The following is an 18,623-nucleotide window of genomic DNA, read 5'->3' as shown; positions in this document are numbered from 1 at the left end:
GCAGTAAATCCTCTGATTTTTGGAAGGAAAGTGCCGGATTCACCTTCAGCTTCTTGTTGAAGTTAAACCCTCTAGTTTACCGTAAAACAAATGGAGGATTTACTGCACAGTAATTCTGCTCGTTGTAAATAAGTCAAACATCCTTATGAAGACCTACAGACTAAAAAATGGATAATTACACCACTATACTCCCATTTGGAATACTGTAGTACTTCCATGGGACCAAGTGGCAGTAACAGTAAGTGTATTTGGTGGTAATTCAGCTGATTTACCATTGAATTACCACCAACATCGTCATCAGGCCCATCCCTAATTTGCTTTAGTTTTAGTGTGGTGTAAATTATCTGCTTCAAGTAATACCTGCTGAGCCTCAACTCTAAATGACTGAGCAAGGATTTGTATTTGTATATATTTTTTTTCAGAATTCCATCCCCTCTTGTCCTAAACCCTCATACTAATCATTAGGATTCCGTTTTTCTGCTTACCTGAAGGAGAAATGTGTCTCCATGATATTGAGGGATCTGGTTTTCCATTGGCCAAACACATCAATGAAACATTGCTTCCTTCATTCACAATCATATCCGATGAAATGTGATATATCTTTGCAGAAACTGAAACGACAAAATTGAATCAGATATCAATATATTTCTTGGATTAGCATAAACAAATGTAATTATATTTGTTGTGAAAAGGTGATATGCGATTGGATTTACACATTGCTAAATATATGGAAGAAAATTAATGCACATGCCTATAAAATTAGGATTATTTAAATAAGGGCACAAAGAGTTGATAATTAAATGGAATGGTTAAAAATATATCCATTGAGGCTTTCAGTATATCATACATAACACACTGATACACTGAGTGGCAATCTTGCATGTGTGCACACGTGCAAGTGAGTTGATTTTAATTCTGCATATTTGGCTGACAAAGCATTACACGACATTCATAAATATGTATCAACTAGCAGTACCCTGTGCTGGGCGAATGGGTGGGTTGGTCAGATTTCACTATTGCCAGTGCACCCCAGACTGGCATGCCGATCTCAGGCAAAAACCTCAGCCCACCAACTGTTATGGGGCTGGAGCCAACACCTATAGTGATAGAACAGGGCCGGACACTGCCTTGTTCAAGGCAAATGGGTGGGGAAATCAGGTTTCACTATCGCCATTGTACCTTAGCCTGGTATGCTGACCTCGGGCCAAAACATCAGCCCACAAACTGTTGTAGGCCTGGGCCCAATAATTGCAAAATCGCCAATCAACCAAAATCGCACATATTGATATCACAGGGCCGGGCCGTGCCCTGTGTAGGGCGAATGGGTGAGGTTGGTCAGATTTCACTATCACCAGTACAACCTAGACTGGTATGCTGACCGTGGGCCAACATTTCAGCCCACCAACTATTATGGGGCCGGAGCCAACCCCAAACATACAAACAAACTTTCACAAATATACATATATAGATTAAAGTAACGGGATGGGGATAGGCAAGGGATCTGGTGTGGAAGTATGTAAGTGAAGTACACAAATAAAATATGCAAAATGGCAGGACCATTACAAGTTAAAGGTGATGGGATTGCATTGCCAATTATTATTCCTTTCTTCTCCTCTCAATTCTCAATTCCAGATTGTCCATTGAACTCGTCATGCTCTTTGCTTCAAGGGTTTTTGGTGTCCATTCATCATCCTCCGTCAAATGTTAACAACATTATGTTATGATTGTATCAGCTTTACTCTTGATGCCTTCCTATGTCAGCCTAGTAATGGATATCTTCTTTTCAATGCCTCTAGTGCATTCAGAGAATCCCAAAGTGTAGCAACTGTAGTTTGCATCCCAATATTGTATATACATACACTTTCCTACTTAAGATTCCAGTTCTTCATCTCTTTTCCCAGACATTTGCGTGTCCAGACTCTTTTGACTGTGGTGGTATGCAGGGGTGGCACTAACACACACACACATACACACCCACACACACATAATGATCACAGTTTCGGATAATGGGGTGGCACCTGGTGTGGCCAATAAAATTCCAGGGGTATCCTGTGCCACCCAAAGCCACTCCATGGACATACCACTGTTCCCAGCATCTTGTTTTGTTTTGCTCTGAACGATTTGATAATGTCTTCTAGTTGAAAGTGATTCATTTACATGGCCAGTTCCATAAGTATACACAATGTGTACCAAGAAAGACACCGATCAGACTGGATTGCATCCTTCATTGTTTTATGTATCTGCTTTGGGATAGAATTATCCCTGCAATGTTGCGAAGTCTGGTACAGGGAGATAATCAGTGCAGGAGATGTCATTTTTTGAGTCATGCCTGCATTTCTACTCTTCGATAGAAACGCACAAGCTATGCATGATTATGTATTTTCATTGTTTACATTGTAATCCATGCAATGGGGTGAACTGTGAAAATTTCATTGCCAGTAACAGGCTGATTAATGCAATGCACAACCAGCTCCAATGTGGGCAGCCAGCCAACACTGTCTCTTTCCTTAAATATTTTCCGGGGGAAGTTGATTTGTGAGGCTCTCGACCGTATCTAGGTGCCATTCATTAATAAGGATTCTGCAAATGATAGGAGCAGGAAGTCAGGAGCACGTGGTTCTCATCTTTCTACTCCCAGCATGTTTACTGAACATATACTTGCATTTTAGCTACCCATACACTTTCTTATGGCTCTCAAAGTATGTGCAATATTTTTAATTGTAGATGGTAGAGACTACCTTTGTTTCAAAATACTAGGAACATATAATGAGCTCAATACACACATGGGTTCCTTCTTGCACTATTGACCAACAATCAAAAACACTTGATTGAGGGTGCGAAAATCTACTGTTCTCCTCAGCTAACATTGTCCTGTAACCCTGTTGACCTGTAGACTGGGTTACAATTTCCCTTTCTTTTCATCAATCTTCCTTTTCACTTATTTCAATCTATAAAATAAATAGAACTGAAGTGAGAAGAAGAAAAATCCCAATGAAAGAAAGGAGAGTAAGGGAGTTGGAGGTGTTCCTGCAAATGAAGGAAGATTAATGAAATTTGAAAGAAAGGAAATGCGGGCAGCGGCTAGGAGTTGTGACCTATATCTATTGTGTAGCAATTGTGCAACTTGGAAAATAAGGACCCTGTGAAGACAATGAGCAAACATTACCACCAACAAAATACTGTAGGATTCTGAAGCAATCACTTCTAACAATCAAAAAGTATCTGTGCAGGAACAGTTTTGCAGTAATCAAATGCTGGCTGGAATAGAAGCGAGCAGTTCATGAGGCTAAATAAAGCCGAAAGTAGGAGGCCTGGCTCAGAGGCAACCTCCTCTTGCCTCTCCTATGCACCCAAATCAAAGTAAAACTGGCCTACTTCTACATTCAACTCATCAACCAATCAGATTCTGAGCACTTGGTGAGACGTACAGGAGTCCTTTCCACTGTCTGCTGGATGTTGAGCTCTGACCACGACAGTTTGAGGTTGGTGGTTGCGTGAAGTAAACTGTCTGGCGTCTCTGATGCTGAAGCATGCACCTGCCTTTGACCTTCAGTATGGCGAGGGTCCCCCTTGATATTGTTTTGTGCCCACTCTACGGAAAGTCCCTGCCATGCCCAGTTCCATTCACCATTCAGAGGAGATGGGGCTGGAGGGTTAGTGGCAGCTCCCAATATCCTGGTGGCTTGGATCTGATGTGGGTGGACAGGTTGAAACACTGTTAGGCAGGGGATTCCCTGAATTTTGCTGTGGCAGAGCCAATGGTGGGGGAGCTGGTGAGCATTTTTCCCTTGACTCTTTGGATTCATTGTCATTGTGTTGTGCTAGCTTTTCTTTTGTCCAGACCAGAGGACTTTGCTGTTGAGATGAAGGACCTTTTGGTGTGCCTGGAATCCCGCTTGGAGTCCAGGATCCTGATTCGACATTTTAAGATCTAAACCCATATGAACCCCTTAAGTGCTAAGGACGAGTCCGCTCGCCAATTTTGCATAGACTTCATTAAAGCTCAGCGGTGGGACAGCAGCAGTTCCTCTGTCTGGTAACATCTTAATGGAGACATTGACTTCATATCATTTAGTCTTTACCTTTCTCCCTAACTATGTTGACCTTTAGGGGATGGGTTGCTTTGACTTTGTCCTCCAATTCTACATTATTGCCAAACCTTCTTCTGCTCAATTTTTCTGTTTCTTGATTAGATTTCTTCCTACATGGCTTTATTCTGCACTATTCTTTTTCAGGCTTTTCTTTTCATCTGTTCATTTATGTCAGCAAATAATTTACTGTACCATGCGATTAACTATTGTAAAGTGCTTCGATCTTACCCGCTAGATGAGCAAAATAGAAAAATAAACCAAAAACATGCAGCTTGCAGTAAGATTAAACAGACTTTTGGAAAATGGCATTGTATTGTTGGGGTTGCCGCAAGCATGTCACAGTAAAAACATACTTTCATCAGTCTGGGTGAAGTATTTCACCTTGTTATACAATTCCAAGCCAAAACTCGAGGATCCTAATGTCTTAATCAACAACTTTAGTTCTGCTAACAAACAAGAAACTCTAGGCCTTAAAAATATCTCTCTGGTGGTCGTCAAATGTAGATATACAGACTGGTTGTCATTACTTACTCAAACTGCTAATGCCATTGCCCATGGTTGTCCATCTTCAGCTATTTGGAGGAAGGAGATAATTGTCCACTAAACCAAGTTGGTATATAATTTTGGATCTGAGTTGCTATCATTTGACCTACCTATTTGATACATCTGCAAAATGGCATTATGGACTGATGTGTAAAACAGTTTTATTCTGGGCCACAGTGTGCGCGTGCGAATCCCTGTGCCAGTCGCATGCGCTAAAATCCATTTCCGCGCACAGCGTATTCATGGATTCCAGCCACCAAAACCAGCCGTGGCGCACAGTGGCACAGTGACCCTGCAGCAGCGCCAGTTATGCCCCCAAGAACGCCTCTCGCGCAGGGAAAAGCCATCAATATACCCAATCCAGCGCAAAGGGCTGCGCTAACCCTGTACCAGAACGGCAAGCGGGCTACGTGTATCACTGGGGTGCGCGGGAAGTACCTCACGCGATTGGCCCCTTGCGAGCAGGGTACGCGTATTTCAGGGGTGCGCGGATAGTTACACACGCGATTTCCGCAGGGTACGCGTATCTCAGGGGTGCGCAGGAATTTCCACACGCGATTAGGCCCGTGCGAGCAGGGTACGCGTATCTCAGGGGTGCGCAGGAAGTGCCACACGCGATTTCAGCAGGGTACGTGTATTTCAGGGATGCGCAGGAATTTCCACACGCGATTGGGGGTAGGCGTATCTCAGGGGTGCGCGGGAAGTGCAACACGCGATTTCAGCAGGGTACGTGTATTTCAGGGGTGCGCGGGAAATTCCACACGCGATTTCATCATGGTACGTGTATTCTGGGGTGCGGGGGAAGTTTCACACGTGACATCAGCAGGGCACGTGTATTTCAGGGGTGCGCGGGAAGTTCCACACGCGATTCCATCAGGGTACGTGTATTACAGGGGTGCGCGGGGAGCACCACACGTGAATTGCATGTGTGGGTCCTCCCAGGTGTTCCCTCTACACCCTCCACGGCCCCTGCAGGTGGCTCACACCACAGAGGCCTACCCTGCACATGTCCTGCAGGCACACCATCCACCATGGCCATGACCCCCAGCCAACCCACATGTCAACTTGCACTACTGCCCACCAACGCATGTCCCCCTGCACCCCCAGTCACCAGGGGCACCCTCCACCAGGCCCCCACCCATGTCTCCCAGCACCCCCACCCCCCAGCAGTGCAGGGGCACCCACCACCAGGCCCCCACCCATGTCTCCCAGCACCCCCACCCCCCAGCAGTGGAGGGGCAGCCTCCACCAGGCCCCCATCCATGTCCAACGCATGTCTCCCACCACCCCCACCCCCCAGCACTGTGGGGCACCTGCCAGCAGGCCCCCACCCATGTCCAACTCATGTTCCCCACCACCCCCACCCCCCAGCACTGTGGGGCACCTGCCAGCAGGCCCCCACCCATGTCTCCCACCACCCCCACCCCCCAGCTGTGCAGGGGCACCCACCACCAGGCCCCCAACCATGTCTCCCACCACCCCCATGCCCCAGCAGTGCAGGGGCAGCCTCCACCAGGCCCCCACCCATGTCTCCCACCACCCCCACCCCCCAGCACTGTGGGGCACCTGCCAGCAGGCCCCCACCCATGTCCAACTCATGTTCCCCACCACCCCCACCCCCCAGCACTGTGGGGCACCTGCCAGCAGGCCCCCACCCATGTCTCCCACCACCCCCACCCCCCAGCAGTGCAGGGGCAGCCTCCACCAGGCCCCCACCCATGTCTCCCAGCACCCCCATCCCCCAGCCACCAGGGGCAGCCTCCATCAGGCTCCCACCCATGTCTCCCACCACCCCCACTCCCCCAGCACTGTGGGGCACCCGCCACCAGGCCCCCACCCACGTCTCCCAGCACCCCCACACCCCAGCAGTGCAGGGGCAGCCTCCACCAGGCCCCCATCCATGTCTCCCAGCACCCCCACCCCCAGCACTGTGGGGCACCTGCCAGCAGGCCCCCACCCATGTCCAACTCATTTTCCCCACCACCCCCACCTCCCAGCACTGTGGGGCACCTGCCAGCAGGCCCCCACCCATGTCCAACTCAAGTCTCCCACCACTTCCACCCCCAGCACTGTGGGGCACCTGCCAGCAGGCCCCCACCCATGTCCAACCCATGTTCCCCACCACCCCCACCCCCCAGCACTGTGGGGCACCTGCCAGCAGGCCCCCACCCATGTCCAACTCATGTTCCCCACCACCCCCACCCCCCAGCAGTGCAGGGGCAGCCACCACCAGGCCCCCACCCATGTCTCCCAGCACCCCCACCCCCCAGCCACCAGGGGCAGCCTCCACCAGGCCCCCACCCATGTCTCCCAGCACCCCACCCCCCAGTCACCAGGGGCAGCCTCCACCAGGCCCCCACCCATGTCTCCCACCACCCCCACCCCCTAGCACTGTGGGGCACCTGCCAGCAGGCCCCCACCCATGTCCAACTCATGTTCCCCACCACCCCCACCCCCCAGCAGTGCAGGGGCAGCCACCTCCAGGCCCCCACCCTTGTCTCCCAGCACCCCCACCCCCCAGACACCAGGGGCAGCCTCCACCAGGCCCCCACCCATGTCTCCCAGCACCCCCACCCCCCCAGTCACCAGGGGCAGCCTCCACCAGGCCCCCACCCATGTCTCCCACCACCCCCACCCCCCAGCACTGTGGTGCACCCTCCACCAGGCCCCCACCCATGTCTCCCACCACCCCCACCCCCCAGCAGAGCAGGGGCACCCACCACCAGGCCCCCACCCATGTCTCCCACCACCCCCACCCCCCAGCAGTGCAGGGGCAGCCTCCACCAGGCCCCCACCCATGTCTCCCAGCACCCCCACCCCCCAGCACTGTGGGGCACCTGCCAGCAGGCCCCCACCCATGTCTCCCACCACCCCCACCCCTCAGCACTGTGGGGCACCTGCCAGCAGGCCCCCACCCATGTCGAACTCATGTTCCCCACCACCCCCACCCCCCAGCACTGTGGGGCACCTGCCAGCAGGCCCCCACCCATGTCCAACTCATGTTCCCCACCACCCCCACCCCCCAGCACTGTGGGGCACCTGCCAGCAGGCCCCCACCCATGTCCAACTCATGTTCCCCACAACCCCCACCCCCCAGCACTGTGGGGCACTTGCCAGCAGGCCCCACCCATGTCTCCCACCACCCCACCCCCCAGCCACCAGGGGCAGCCTCCACCAGGCCCCCACCCATGTCTCCCAGCACCCCCACCCCCCAGCAGTGCAGGGGCACCCACCACCAGGCCCCCACCCATGTCTCCCACCACCCCCACCCCCCCAGTCACCAGGGGCAGCCTCCACCAGGCCCCCACCCATGTCTCCCAGCACCCCCACCCCCCAGCCACCAGGGGCAGCCTCCACCAGGCCCCCACCCATGTCTCCCACCACCCCCACCCCCCCAGTCACCAGGGGCAGCCTCCACCAGGCCCCACCCATGTCTCCCACCACCCCCACCCCCACAGTCACCAGGGGCAGCCTCCACCAGCCCCCACCCATGTCTCCCACCACCCCCACCCCCCAGCAGTGCAGGGGCAGCCTCCACCAGGCCCCACCCATGTCTCACACCACCCCCACCCACAGCCACCAGGGGCAGCCTCCACCAGGCCCCCACCCATGTCTCCCAGCACCCCCACCCCCCAGCCACCAGGGGCAGCCTCCACCAGGCCCCCACCCATGTCTCCCAGCACCCCCACCCCCCAGCCACCAGGGGCAGCCTCCACCAGGCCCCCACCCATGTCTCCCAGCACCCCCACCCCCCCAGTCACCAGGGGCAGCCTCCACCAGGCCCCCACCCATGTCTCCCACCACCCCCAGCCCCCAGCAGTGCAGGGGCACCCACCACCAGGCCCCCACCCATGTCTCCCACCACCCCCACCCCCCAGCAGTGCAGAGGCAGCCTCCACCAGGCCCCCACCCATGTCTCCTAGCACCCCCACCCCCCAGCACTGTGGGGCACCTGCCAGCAGGCCCCCACCCATGTCTCCCACCACCCCCACCCCCCAGCACTGTGGGGCACCTGCCAGCAGGCCCCCACCCATGTCAAACTTATGTTCCCCACCACCCCCACCCCCAAGCACTGTGGGGCACTTGCCAGCAGGCCCCCACCCATGTCCAACTCATGTTCCCCACCACCTCCACCCCCAGCACTGTGGGGCACCTGCCAGCAGGCCCCCACCCATGTCCAACTCATGTTCCCCACCACCCTCACCCCCCAGCACTGTGGGGCACCTGCCAGCAGGCCCCACCCATGTCTTCCACCACCCCCACCCCCCAGCCACCAGGGGCAGCCTCCACCAGGCCCCCAATCATGTCTCCCAGCACCCCCACCCCCCAGCAGTGCAGGGGCACCCACCACCAGACCCCACCCATGTCTCCCACCACCCCCAACCCCCCAGTCACCAGGGGCAGCCTCCACCAGGCCCCCACCCATGTCTCCTAGCATCCCCACCCCCCAGCCACCAGGGGCAGCCTCCACCAGGCCCCCACCCATGTCTCCCACCACCCCCACCCCCCCAGTCACCAGGGGCAGCCTCCACCAGGCCCCCACCCATGTCTCCCACCCCCACCCCCACAGTCACCAGGGACAGCCTCCACCAGGCCCCCACCCATATCTCCCATCACCCCCACCCCCCAGCAGTGCAGGGGCAGCCTCCACCAGGCCCCCACCCATGTCTCACACCACCCCCACCCCCAGCCACCAGGGGCAGCCTCCACCAGGCCCCCACCCATGTCTCGCACCACCCCCACCCCCCCAGTCACCAGGGGCAGCCTCCACCAGGCCCCCACCCATGTCTCCCAGTCACCAGGGGCAGCCTCCACCAGGCCCCCACCCATGTCTCCCACCACCCCCACCCCCCCAGTCACCAGGGGCAGCCTCCACCAGGCCCCCACCCATGTCTCCCACCACCCCCACCCCCAGCAGTGCAGGGGCAGCCTCCACCAGGCCCCCACCCATGTCTCACACCACCCCCACCCCCCAGCCACCAGGGGCAGTCTCCACCAGGCCCCCACCCATGTCTCCCACCACCCCCACCCCCACAGTCACCAGGGGCAGCCTCCACCAGGCCCCCACCCATGTCTCCCACCACCCACACCCCCCAAGTCAACAGGGGCAGCCTCCACCAGGCCCCCACCCATGTCTCCCAGCACCCCCACCCCCCAGCAGTGCAGGGGCAGCCTCCACCAGGCCCCCACCCATGTCTCCCAGCACCCCCACCCCCAGCACTGTGGGGCACCTGCCAGCAGGCCCCCACCCATGTCCAACTCATGTCTCCCACCACCCCCACACCCCGGCACTGTGGGGCACCTGCCAGCAGGCCCCCACCCATGTCCAACTCATGTTCCCCACCACCCCCACCCCCCAGCACTGTGGGGCACCTGCCAGCAGGCCCCCACCCATGTCCAACTCATGTTCCCCACCACCCCCACCCCCCAGCACTGTGGGGCACCTGCCAGCAGGCCCCCACCCATGTCTCCCACCACCCCCACCCCCCAGCAGTGCAGGGGCAGCCTCCACCAGGCCCCCACCCATGTCTCCCACCACCCCCACCCCCCAGCACTGTGGGGCACCTGCCAGCAGGCCCCCACCCATGTCCAACTCATGTTCCCCACCACCCCCACCCCCAGCACTGTGGGGCACCTGCCAGCAGGCCCCATCCATGTCTCCCACCACCCCCACCCCCCAGCCACCAGGGGCATCCTCCACCAGGCCCCCACCCATGTCTCCCAGCACCCCCACCCCCCAGCAGTGCAGGGGCACCCACCACCAGGCCCCCACCGATATGCAACTCATGTTCCCCAGCCATGTCATCACAATCTAGATCCCTGGTCCCTATGGTCAGCCTCCAAATGCAAAACACCCACCCGAGTATTGCATCCACCCACTCATAATTTGCAATTACATCACAGAACACCAATTGCAAGTTCCGAAACAAACACATTTCCCTCACATACACCCAATGGGTGTCAGTGAATCTCAAAACACATATCATGAAATGCATGAAACCAATGAGATACCACACATTGAAGTTCACCAAAAAAAATATGTATTAAAGGAAACATAAATAGAATAAAAAATGAAGAAACAGAAATGTGAATGTACAAAAATGAAAAGAAGCATGTCCGTTAAAAAAAGCAAAACCAAAAATAAAAATCCAAAGTAATGTTGTCCAAAGTCAATGTCCATAAAACAAAATCCAATGGGAAATAAAACAGAAAGACATTGCTCCATGACATTTGAACTATGTACATGGGAACAAGCCAGGGTCCATTATCCCAACAAAATAAAGGAAACCTATCTAACTACACTAACTAATAAAATAAACTATATACAAAAATGTGGCCAATGTCCGAAAGGTCCAAATAAAATAAAAACAAAAATGAAACCTAACACTACCTACATAACTATGTACAAGGGCAGCGGGCCAGTTTCACGGCTCACTTGTGGATGTCCCGGGCCAGGGCATCATCGAACTCATCCTCAATGTCCCGGAGACGGTTCTCCTCCATGGCCCCGAGGGTCCGCAGGGCCGTCGACGTCTCCACCTCCAAACCCCTGCGGATTGCCTCGAGGCACTCGGCCCGCCTTAGGGCCCTCCGCATGGAGTTCTCTGCCCTGACCATTGTGAGCCATGCCTCTTCCGCCCGCTGCCGCTCCGCATCTATGGCGTGGCCCAACCGCTGCCAAACGGAAGACACTCTCTGTCCTGGGTCCTCCTGCCCTCCGGCCGATGCCTGCCCCTCCGATGTTGAAGGCCCCGAGCCTTCATGGCTCCCACCACGTTGCTGCTGCTGCTGTACCTCTGCCCGTGCACTGCCTCCTGCTGCCTGCACATCCTCCGCCGGCTGGGGTGCAGTCGTAGATGTGGCCACCCCTGCTGGACGTCCGACTCCCGACTGTGGCAGGGATGCCTCCTCCACCAGCCTGGCCGCACCGTCAGAGGCAGCTCCACAGGGCACCCAGGTGACTGATGGGTGGGAAGATGGCACAGAGGACGACTGGCGCGTAGGGGGTCCAGTTGAGGAGGGGGTCGTAGCAAGCCCCATCAGACGGAGGAATCCGGCCTGGGTGACCTGTCCCAGCAGGCTGACGTGGTCAACGAGCCATTCGAGATCTTCATGAAAAGACTGCAGGTCACCTCGCATGGCCCGTTGACGCAACGCCACACCAGCCAGGACAGGCTCAACCCAGACCTGGATAGCCAAGTCCGCAGGCAGAGGAAGGGCAGTTGAGGTGAGCTCATCCCCTGCCTGAAAACGGGTCTGGACGCAGGCATCCCTGCTGGTGCAAGATGATGCAGGGACAGGATCAGGGACAGGATTGCACACAGGCACCTCTGCGGCAGCCTGTGCTGCCTCCTGTCCCTGGTCCTGCACTGCACCACTAGCACCTGTGGGATCCCCACCTCCAGACCCCGTCTCTGGTGCTTGCACGGCCTCCTCCTCCACCAAACCCCCCACCAACCTGGATGACTCCGTGCCATCTTCCCCTGTTGGGCCCTGTGGGGTCCCAGCTGCCCCTTCTGCTGCCGAGGAGTCCAACTCCAACCTCCGCCTCTTGGACCTCCCCCCAGCAGCTGCGGCCTGGGACGCGGCACCGGACTCCTCACTCTCCGATGAGATGACAACATGGGAGGGGAGCCGGGCCTTGCGTCTCCGGCTGGCGGTGGGATCCCCGCCGCTGTGCTCCACAGCACCTTCTCCGCCCTCTTCATCAGTTGACGCTGCAGACAGGGAGAAACAAAACACAGGCATCAGGGCACTCTACAATGGACACATACACACATGACAGTTGTACATGAGTGGCATTGGAAAACCTCAGACATGTCATCACAATCCCCAACACACATGTCATTACAACTCGCACACATGAGCCATACCCCAGCCATATCGCAACTGCCACCACCATCCATACACATACAACAGCATGAGCAGCCAAAGGTGAGCCAGTGTCATGATCTCTGCTTCCAAAAGATCAGGACTTGCCCGACTCCCTTGGAAGCAGACCCATAACCCCGGTTCCGAGTGCCAGCCAGTCCCAATTGGGACCTTTTGGACCCTGTCCTGGCGCCAGTGGCACCAGGCTCATAAAGATGCCCAGTCCCAGCGCTGGAAGCGCCGGGCTCATAATGCTTGGGTGGACTTACCTGCAGCAGACCATGCTGCTTACTTACCTGCCAGTTGAACCCCTGATCCTCTTCTGTTTGGGACTACTTTTCCTGTTGGGTGGGGCAGGAGCCACTCCCTAGGTTTAGAACACTGGACCTCTTCTGGAAAGCAGGAACTCTTTTCTTACCTAGGCGTGGCTGTGGAAGGAGACACCTAAGCACTACAGGAGGCTATTTAAACCACACCCGATGGATGAATCTTGCTTTGCGTTATTCTGCATTCTCTGCAGCAGAACGCTCATCGTGTCTTCTGCTTCTGATCCTGGGCCTAAGGGAACAAAGGCTTACCATCCTGGAATCCAGTCTTCAGCAGCACCTGTAAAGACAAAGAAAGAACAGGTTAGCACTACGGTCTTCAGTGGCAGCGCATCTCTTACCTGGTCCATCGGCTGTCACCAACGCCTCGCGCTGCATTCCGGCATCTGAAAGACAAAGGCCTACCTACTCTTCGCATGCTCCGGAGGTCTTCGCACTGCATTCCGGCATCTGAAAGACAAAAGCTTACCAGCTCTTCGCACGCTCCAGAGGCCTTCGGCGCTGCATCCCGCATCTGAAAGACAAAAGAAGGTGCGTTTAAAGACATTGGGCAACTTTATTACTCACGTGCCATTACTCCTTCCCACGCCGAATCCAGTGGGTATTCCAGCACCCTTAAGCTTCTCTAAAGCTCCGAACTTGTACCTGCAAGATAAAAGGGACAGTTAGTGCGCATCGTGAAGCAGGCTACAAGCGCTTACTTACGTGCTTCCAGGTGCTTCTATTCATCACGCGGGTTCGATCCTCAACTCTCATCAGCCCGCCATCCGCTATCGCCGGAACCCTGCAAAACAAGAGATATCATTACAAAAGACTATTAAGACATTTTAAGTGCCCAGAACTTACCGTTCGTGCAGTTACCGACGGACAGCAGTCCTCTGAGGTCAAGAGGCCAGCACCCTTATCCAGTGAAGAAACTGGTTACGGCACCCTGCCCCGAGGCAGATGGAGAGCTCGGCGTTCACTTACCTAAGGTGAGGGCGTTAACCTTTGGGGTTCTACAGGAGAAGAGAAAGGGAAGAGGAGAGAGGCACCCAATAACCCCAGTTCATTAATCCCATATTTTCTATCTGCAGACATCTTACTCTTCGAGTCAGACATACAGTGCACAGAGGTCCAGCCCAAAGAGCCAACCGTGTGTTACACAACACCTTTGAAGATACGGCATTCACCCAGTCAAGACCGGCGCCTCTGCGGGAATCAGGTGAGCGTTACAGCAGACATCACATGCAACACAGGAAGTGCACCCCACATGTACACCCACCACCACACTTGCATGCATGTGTACACCTCTGCCAAGTGTCGCAGTGTTCAGACGGGCATCCATGTCATATCTGCCAATCAGGCTTCACATACCGCTGTCACATGCATCCATGTTGCATCACTGTTGCACCCTTGTCAAATACACACACATGCACATGTACACAGTGCTGATACATGCAGCCAAAAACAACATACATGGGTGACATCACGGACATGTCTACTTACATACACATTCATCCAAACATGTGTGTCCACACAACTGCATTTGGCATGCAGGCCTACACACACAAGCACCATCCATGTCTCACACTTTCCAGCTCTCGCATGTGTCAGCCCCACGGCCCTGTACACCCCCACCCATACTCGACCCCATACAAACAGATGTGCAACCTGCACACTACTGAATAATCACCACACGCACTGCTCACAATCAGGATGCATGTACACTCACCACTCGACTCCAGACGGGTCTGCCTCTCAAGGACCTGGACGTGGAGCGCTGGGGATATGCGTTCCAGGACCCTCATCTGTTCTTCCAACAAGTGGCCCCGGCGCCCCTTGGCATCCGCTGCCTTCCAGTGGCGCCGGGCCTTGTTCAGGGTCCTGGACCTGAAGTCCTCCCAGCGCTTCTTGACATGTTGAAAGTCGCGGACTGCCACCCCCTCCGCGTTGATGGCAGTCACGATGTCAGTCCAGATCCGAGTCCGTCCTTCCTTGTCGGCGCGGGAACTTCCGAAGAGGGCATCATACTGCCCCAGGACTTGCTCCACCAGGACACCAACTTCAGTGGCACTGAAGCTGGTGCCCCTCTGCCTCTCTGGCCGGGGGTTGTCAGTGGTCCCAGATGGTGTTTGCCCCGACATGACAACCCCAGAGGCAGGAGTAGGTGGGCAACTGGGTCCTGGGGCTGGGCTGTGGAGCGATGGAATCCCAGTCGGGAGTCTTCGGTTCCAGCAGGGGTGGTCACAGCAACAGCACCCCTGGCTGATGTGCAGGCAGCAAATGGCAGGGCACGTGGGCAGCAGGCAGTCAGGCAGCAGCAGATGGCAGGTGGGAGCGTGCTCGGGGCTCTGGAGGGCAGTAGTTCGGCCTTCTGGGCAGGAGCGTGGTCTTCCGTGTGCTTACGCGTGGCCAGCTTGATACGGAGTGATTTGGCACGTGAAAAATCTGCACGTCAACGTGTAATTCGAGGAAAGGCCCTTAGCGCGTAAGCACGTCTGCACGCATAAGCATTTTCATTGGACAGAAGGCCCCTCAAGCGCAAGCGCCCCTGTGACGTGATGCATACAGACGTGCATGGGCATTTCAGCGCGCGTGAAAAACTGCACTTCCGCGTGTAATATGAGGAAAGGGCCATGCGCGTAAGTGCGCGTGGAAACTGCACGTCCGTGTGTAATACGAGGAAAGGGCCCATGCGCGTAAGCATGAGTTGGACATGGGTAGGGCCTGCTGGCAGGTGCCCCACAGTGCTGGGGGGTGGGGGTGGTGGGTAACATGAGTTGGACATGGGTGGGGGCCTGCTGGCAGGTGCCCCACAGTGCTGGGGGGTGGGGGGAGACATGAGTTGGACATGGGTGGGGGCCTGCTGGCAGGTGCCCCACAGTGCTGGGGGGTGGGGGTGGTGGGGAACATGAGTTGGACATGGGTGGGGGCCTGCTGGCAGGTGCCCCACAGTGCTGGGGGGTGGGGGTCCTGGGAGACATGAGTTGGACATGGGTGGGGGCTTGCTGGCAGGAGCCCCACAGTGCTGGGGGGTGGGGGTGCTGGGAGACATGGGTGGGGGCCTGGTGGAGGCTGCCCCTGCACTGCTGGGGGGTGGGGGTGCTGGGAGACATGGATGGGGGCCTGGTGGTGGGTGCCCCTGGTGGCTGGGGTGCAGGGGGACATGCATTGGTGGGCAGTAGTGCAAGTTGACATGTGGGTTGGCTGGTGGGCATGGCCATGGTGGATGGGGTGCCTGCAGGACATGTGCTGGGTAGGCCCATGTGGTGTGAGCCACCTACAGGGGCCGTGGAGGGTGTAGAGGGAACACCTGGGAGGACCCACACGTGCAATTCACGTGTGCTGCTCCCGGCGCACCCCTGTAATACACGTACCCTGATGAGATCGCGTGTGGGACTTCCTGCGCACTCCTGGAATACACGTACCCCGCTCAATCGCATGTGTAACTTCCCGCGCACCCCCAAAATACACGTACCCCGCTCAATCGCGTGTGTGACTTCCCGCGCGCCCCCGAAATATACGTACCCCGCTCAATCGCATGTGTGACTTCCCGCGCACCCCCGAAATACACGTACCCCCCTCAAACGCGTGTGTAACTTCCCGCGCGCCCCCGAAATACACGTACCCCGCTCAATCGCGTGTGTAACTTCCTGCGCGCCCCCGAAATACATGTACCCCGCTCAATCGCGTGTGTAACTTCCCACGCGCCCCCGAAATACACGTACCCCGCTCAATCGTGTGTGTAACTTCCCGCGCGCCCCCGAAATACACGTACCCCGCTCAATCGCATGTGTAACTTCCCGCGCACCCCCGAAATACACGTACCCCGCTCAATCGCGTGTGTAACTTCCTGCGCGCCCCCGAAATACACGTACCCCGCTCGCGCAGGCCCAATTGCTGTATGTTGCCACTTTTGTGATGCTCTGGGACTCTACCACCTGCCTTCGTGTGGCGGACGTGTTTCAGCTTGTGCGTGTCTTTGGCTGTGCATGGCTTTGCCCTATTCGATTCCATGAATACGTGTGGTTCGAGTGCGTGTGGACGTTCCGTCTGCTTCCCTGCAGTACATCCCCAGTTACGCCCTTATTTTTGCGCGTTGTTCCCCATTCCGCGCGTTACGCCCCGTGTCCCGCCCACTTTCTGGTGTATGCGCCGAGGTTGTGCGCTTTCACTATGCGCTTCGCGCACGCCTTTCGGGATGTTGCAGTGACTTGTGCGCCATGCACGGGTTTGGCGCACATCCCGAGGTGTACACGCGCAGGAACTTCCATGAATCGCACGCGTGCACGTGCGCCTGTTTTTTTCCGCTTGCGCCTGCTTGCGCAAAGATTTTCGGCGCACGTTTGTTCCATGAATCGGCCCCTAATAGTTCTGACGCTAATCTGGCATGGGTGATTACCAACCATTTTTAATTTGGAAAGGATATGGGAGGTTTTTCTCTTGATTCAATCCTCCCTATTTATTGTGTAAAATCAACCGAAATTGCCGACTATGGTACGTATGTGTAGAACTTAGTGTCTGCCGCTCCAATGCAAAAGTCATTTATTCGGGCTCCCCCAAAGCACTTCTATTTATCTCTAATGCTCTGTGGTGCTGGCCTTTGCTACATATCTGGCCTGGCCAATTTTAAACCATTATAATTATGACTAAGATTATGGAAAACAAGAACAATCATATTACTGGTTGGATTTGACTGGATTTGCTATCTTCAGATGTAAGCTTTCGCAACCCATGGCAACAATATTTAAAAAGGGAATTGGTTTTGTTTGGTCTTTCGCAGATCCAGCCGCTATGGCTACAAACGAAAACTCTATCCTTTCAGAATGTCACCGACAACGAATAAACAGAGGCGTATCGCCAATGAAGTAAAGAGCTCAGTTTGTCATTACTTTAAGTTTGATATCGATCATTTCTCAGAAACGCATATTAGTCGTCGGTATGCTAGCCCCTGTAAGCAGGCTGTGTTATTCATCTAAATTGCTTGTAACCTGCTCATGTCATGTACGTCTGTCGAGGCTCTGACACATTTTGTATTTGTCCGTCCCATATTCCAAGTCACTTAATGAGAAAATATGTACTTCTGATTCTGGGGGCTTGTATATTTCAACAACCCATTGATGCAAAAAATATGCATCATCTATTCCAAACAGACATCTTCCTACTGCACTGTATTCCTTTACTGAAAGAGCACTTTCAGTAGAAGAACCCTATGCGTTTAGCATCATTTTATTTGTTTTGCTGGGTTTATCTGTTGTTTTAATGTTTATTGTACTTTTATGATGGCTTTTAACTTATGAAATAATATTTTTTCTTATCAATCTTCCTCCCACCACCTCAGACTAACCTTTGGGTAAATATGAGACAAATAACAACTCTAGCACTAAAATAATGGAACTTCCAGACATTATAGTTTGTCAAACACCTTATTTGATCTAGTATTGTGTGTATCCATGTACAGGTACACGCTGCCTTGCACTGTTATCTGTGTGGTTTATGTGACATGCCCTTTGTAAGGCAAAATCCATTTTTTTACTCATCCCGCCCAAGAAATCTAGACAGCAGGTGCTGCTTCTTCATGCCAAGAATCAGTCTAAACATATTGTGCAGTTTGTAAAAGGATCTGCCAATATGTCATTGTTGATCGTCAATGTTTGTTGAATCAGAGGTAATACAATTAATTCAATATTGAAATACGCTTTGCAATGAGATGTAACACGGCAGGCAATTGAAAACTCATTACCAGGCAGCACCCACATATCCCACAGTGTTATGAATCTATATTTTGTTGGAAAAGGTAACATAGCTA

At 54.9% G+C, this 18,623-nt stretch overlaps 1 protein-coding gene across 1 annotated transcript in view; it reads right to left on the bottom strand.

Annotated features, from left to right (window-relative positions):
• NEGR1 (neuronal growth regulator 1) overlaps positions 1 to 18,623 on the bottom strand; it is a 2,727,005-nt gene that overhangs the window by 1,237,000 nt on the left and 1,471,382 nt on the right. Inside the window, exon 3 of the mRNA XM_069642755.1 lies at positions 486 to 611. Within this exon, the coding sequence (XP_069498856.1) occupies positions 486 to 611 (126 nt within the window). The remainder of the gene's footprint in view (positions 1 to 485; positions 612 to 18,623) is intronic.

This window comes from Ambystoma mexicanum, chromosome 1q (assembly GCF_040938575.1).
Source record: "Ambystoma mexicanum isolate Mex_15411 chromosome 1q, UKY_AmexF1_1, whole genome shotgun sequence".
Lineage (NCBI taxonomy): Eukaryota > Metazoa > Chordata > Amphibia > Caudata > Ambystomatidae > Ambystoma > Ambystoma mexicanum.
Note: the sequence above shows the minus strand (reverse complement) of the source record. Positions and strands in the feature narration are given on the sequence as shown.